At 40.2% G+C, this 4,488-nt stretch overlaps 1 protein-coding gene across 2 annotated transcripts in view; it reads left to right on the top strand.

Annotated features, from left to right (window-relative positions):
• Positions 1-4,488, top strand: part of EMILIN2 (elastin microfibril interfacer 2) — a 124,331-nt gene that overhangs the window by 61,802 nt on the left and 58,041 nt on the right. The window contains exon 8 of one of the 2 annotated variants that reach the window (XM_075062952.1): positions 428-784. In XM_075062952.1, coding sequence (XP_074919053.1) covers positions 428-765 — 338 coding nt within the window. In that variant the 3' untranslated portion in view covers positions 766-784. Of the gene's footprint in view, positions 1-427; positions 3,182-4,488 lie in introns of those variants that run through there. The other variant, XM_032772506.2, reaches the window with a different exon arrangement.

Below are 4,488 nucleotides of genomic sequence, written 5' to 3'. Positions count from 1 at the left end.
CCCCCCCCCCCCCCCCAAACTCTGACGTGATCAACTTTGACACATAGTACAGAACTATTGCTTTGTGCTGACAAGAGTTTTAGGTGGTGGTAATGATATCAGGCTAGACAACATGAGCAAACACCACACATTGAAATCCTACTCCAGACACAGCCTGAAGGCTTGTCTACACATGGGTGTCTTTTGGAATAGCTATTCTACTTTAAATCCACATGCTGTGGAATAACTGCCTATTGTCAGCCCAAGAAACATTATCAGACAGAGCAGAGGGTGGTGAGATTTCTATACCAAACAGGCCTTTTCCTCTACAGTGCTTATTCTGGGTATGAGCAAGTGGATGACTGTGTAGTTTTAAAATGAAATTGTCATTATTCCTACTGCACTGGAGAGTTTCCATCAGTAAAACTGTCATTAAATGTCTTTGCAGGCATCTTCACATCTCCCTATGAAGGGCGCTATCTGATCACTGCCGTCCTTGCTCCAGAAAGGGATGAGTATGTAGAAGCAGTGCTGTCTGTTGCCAATGCAAGTGTTGCTCAGCTCCACACAGCTGGTTATAGAAGAGAACTGCTTGAGTATCACAAACCACGATCAGGGAAACGAACCTGTGGTGGTCCTGGAACATTCCACCTCGTTCTTCACCTAAAAGCTGGAGATGAAGTAAACATTGTCGTTACTGGGGGCAAGCTGGCCTACACGGATTCCGATGAAATGTACTCCACATTTAGTGGAGTTCTTCTCTATCCGTCCATTGCTCATGTCTAGGTTCCTCATGAAAAGAAGGGTAAGATATTCAGAAGAAATAAAATTTGAAGCTTTAATATATTCATTTTATATATTTGATTTGAGAGGTGGGTTTATGATCCATATTTAACTTTACCTTCTCCCCCCCCCCCACAAGACTTCTAAGTTCTGCCACTGTAAAAGGCATGTTTACAACAGTTAAACTAACTTCTTCCCCCAAGCCCTACAGAGTAGAAATTGTGTCAAACAGTAAATTTCTACCCACTCTCCATAGGTAGCTCTCTAATTTGCTCTCGTATTACTCTTTACTAAACAATTTCCATTCCCCCCGCCCCCCACCGTCAGTTCCATAAGCCTAAACCTGGTCATTTGAAATCCTACAGTTTTGTTCTCTACAATTTTAGTCCTCTGGTCTGCTACTTTCATGTTTCCACTAGTGCAGAGAGGAGGAAGTGATGATTACATAGGACTGAGCTGATCTCTGCCCAGATTTTAGGTTTTTTAGTATCTGAACAGCTGATCTTTGGGACAGCAGCCTTCATTTAAGAGAAAAATAGCTCAAGGGAATTATGGACAATGGTTACTCTGGGCAAAAAGGATATTGTTTGTCTGTTCAAAGGGTAAACCTCCGCTCTCAGTTGCAAAATAAATCAGTCACATCATATTCAACTGGAAACACCTGTAAGGAGAGAATTTGGCCCTAACTCAAATACTTGATGCAGAACTGAGTCACTTTCTGCTGATGGGGGAAAAAGGAAGACGAGTAGAAGCTTCCTTTGAGTCACAGTGCCTGGCTTTGAAAGCTTAAGACAAAAACTGTTGAGAACAAACTTCAACTTTCCCTCCAGTATGAGTGCTAAAGCTAGCAACAGCAAACTTAACGGTTATCTGTGAGTCATTAGAAAAGGTGCATTCAACTGGAACTGGACTACCTTTCAAGAACTACACTTTCCTGTGCCAATTTTCAGAGGTTTTACAATTAAGAAAAAAAGTCTTTACCCTGATGGTAGGTGACAAACCCACCAACCACAGGGGAAAACTGGCTACAGAAGGGAATATCAAAGCTGTCTCTAACTAGCGTGCTGTCAAATACACAAACTGAAGAACATTTTCTTTAGTCTTTGTTTTAGTAACCATGTTATTTGTAGCAGCAGTGACAAACTTTCAGACAAGAGTGTATTTTACATTATGTACTCCAATCAGATAGAAGGCTTCTATTTGGCTTGAGTAGATGAAGTACATTTTAGACTCCACTGTAGATTTCCTCGTGCCTTCATTAAAGTGGTGACCAGTCAAATTATGTGTTAGCTCATTAAATCTGGTAGTATTTTGATCCTTTATGTGGCTAGAAAAAAAATCCAACAGCAATCTGAGTGGGAACATGCTGCAGATGTGTAAAAATCTATAAACTGAAGTTTAAGAGTCTACTTTGTATAGTTTTATTTATAGCAGTGATGTGTAAATATTTCAACTTTTCTACTGACAAATCCGGAACAGTTCTTAGGCTCTGTATAACTACAGTTGTTAGGAAGTTAGCACTCCCTTTCCTGTGATGAGGTCTATAAATATATATCTAGTCAACATCTTGTTACAGCTGAGGTGGTAACTTTGGAATAGAAGCTCATTAAGAACTCTGTTGTGGGAAGTCTTCAGCTCATTGCTTGGAGACAGAATGAGCTCAGCTTTCAGGGTCAGTTTGAGAAGCTAATACATCAGCTACAGAAGAAACTGTTACTCTATCATGGAATTCTGAGTCAAAGTTTCTTCATAGATTTGTTTGACTGTAGTTTTTATAAGCAAAGTATCAGAATCTCTATTGGAACTTAAACACAATCTTTAGTAAAAGTTTTCCAGTGAGCAAGTCAGAGCTAAGCTGAGGCTAGGATTTTGTGCGGTGTATAGTAGGAAAACTACTAAGCACAGGAGCTGCTATGTCTCAGCCAGTGATAGACAGCACACTCAATGCTTCATAACTTAAGTCTTCTCCTTCTTTCACTGGAAGCTATATGTTGTTTTCCCTGAAACCACAGTGCCGCTTGAAGTGTTATACAGCTGCTTGCTTTGTCATACAGCATGCTAAGGAGGGTGGGGTGTATTTTCCTCTGCCTTAAGTATGCTTCATGCTTTCAAGCCACGTCTTTTAGTGTAGATGTAGGCCCGATGGCCTCACTCTCTGTGAGGCAATTATGACGACAACCAGTTTGCTCCTAGTATAGGCAAAAAAGTGACACACTCCTTAAGTTTTCTTACACTTCTCCCAGAAGTTGGCTCCAGGCGATGTGTGACTCAAGTATTGTTACAATATTGGTGGCTGTCCTAGAAATGATTCATGGAAACAATGTGAGCTGAGCGCTCAGGGAAACCCACTTGGCAGGCAAGCTCTCTTTTAAAAAAAAAAAAAAAAGCTTTGTCTAATGAATCAGTGATAGAGAAGTACAGGGGGTTAGTGCTGCTGCTGATTTAGCCAGAGAAGCCTTGAAGCATGGAAATATAACATGAATGAGATCTTCAATCTAACAGAAGAACATCAGTCAAGCCTGTTATGTGCCAATTTCAAGGCAGGTTGGAAAGAATCTGAGAACAAATTATACAAGACAGAGATTTACAAGAGCTAGTGTCTGTCATTCTGCAGCTGGGCAGACACACACAAAGACCTCTCAAGAACACTAGAACTATTGAGATGAGAGGAGCTTGCCAGATAGCATCATATATAAAGGCAGTCAAAGCAGAATAACCAGATCATTGAGAACAAACAAGAATTTGTCAGAACTATTCTAGAACAGAGGTCTGTATCCGGAAAGACAGATTCTCCACATAGTGGCCAAACGTGACCAAGGATTTCTGAGTCATGGTGAGCAGATGTGATACAGGTGAGGAAATGCAGACAAAGCCGCTAAAAGACAAGAAAAAACATTGCTCAACTGACCTTGGAGCAAAGTAGGAATGGACCTTTTCACCAAACACCACTTCATTATTATAGACAACTATTCACATTTCTGGGAACTAGATGAACTACCATAGCACCCATCCTAGACAAAGAAGAATAGACCGGAGAATCACACTGTCGCCAGGAAAAGGCAAGTCTACGTGATTGGAGACTCTTTACTGAGAAGAATAGACAGGCCTGTAACTAGACCTGATCGGGAGAACAGAAGGGTGTGCTGTCTAAATCTGATATGGTCCCAAATGCAAGTGGTTTCAAAATAAAAAAAAACAATTTGCCTTATCAAAAAGAACTCAAAAACAAGTTGCATTGTAAGCAAAAAGATATAGAATTGAACTATGACAGACAGAGTGGAAGGGCAGCATAATTTATTCAAGTAGCTTTTGGAAATTCCTAAAATGCCAAAATCAACCCAAAATTGCAACACATCCCAAGTGCTCACATCAATTAAACTACTGGTGCTTAAAGGAAACATTGGACCTATTCATTTGTTGTGTTAAAACAGGTTTTATACTTGTTTTACCCTGTCGTCACCTTAAAGTGCCAGAATTCATCACTGTATATGTCAAACTGTAGAGAACATGAAAACCCAGTTAAGATAAAACTAGCAAAGTAAGATACAGCCACTATCTGCCTTCTGCCCAATTGGAATTTCATCAGAGATGTAATTTCATCAAGTGCTTAAAAACCAACACAGCCATTAAGTGGTTTTAAGCACTTGATGAAACTTACATCCTGATGAAATTCAATTGGGCAGAAGGCAAGATGTGCTGTATCTTACTTTGCTAGTTTTATCTTAT

The sequence above is a fragment of the Chelonoidis abingdonii genome, chromosome 2 (assembly GCF_003597395.2).
Source record: "Chelonoidis abingdonii isolate Lonesome George chromosome 2, CheloAbing_2.0, whole genome shotgun sequence".
NCBI lineage: Eukaryota > Metazoa > Chordata > Testudines > Testudinidae > Chelonoidis > Chelonoidis abingdonii.
The sequence above is the reverse complement of the archived record's forward strand: the minus strand, read 5'-3'. Positions and strand labels throughout refer to the sequence as shown.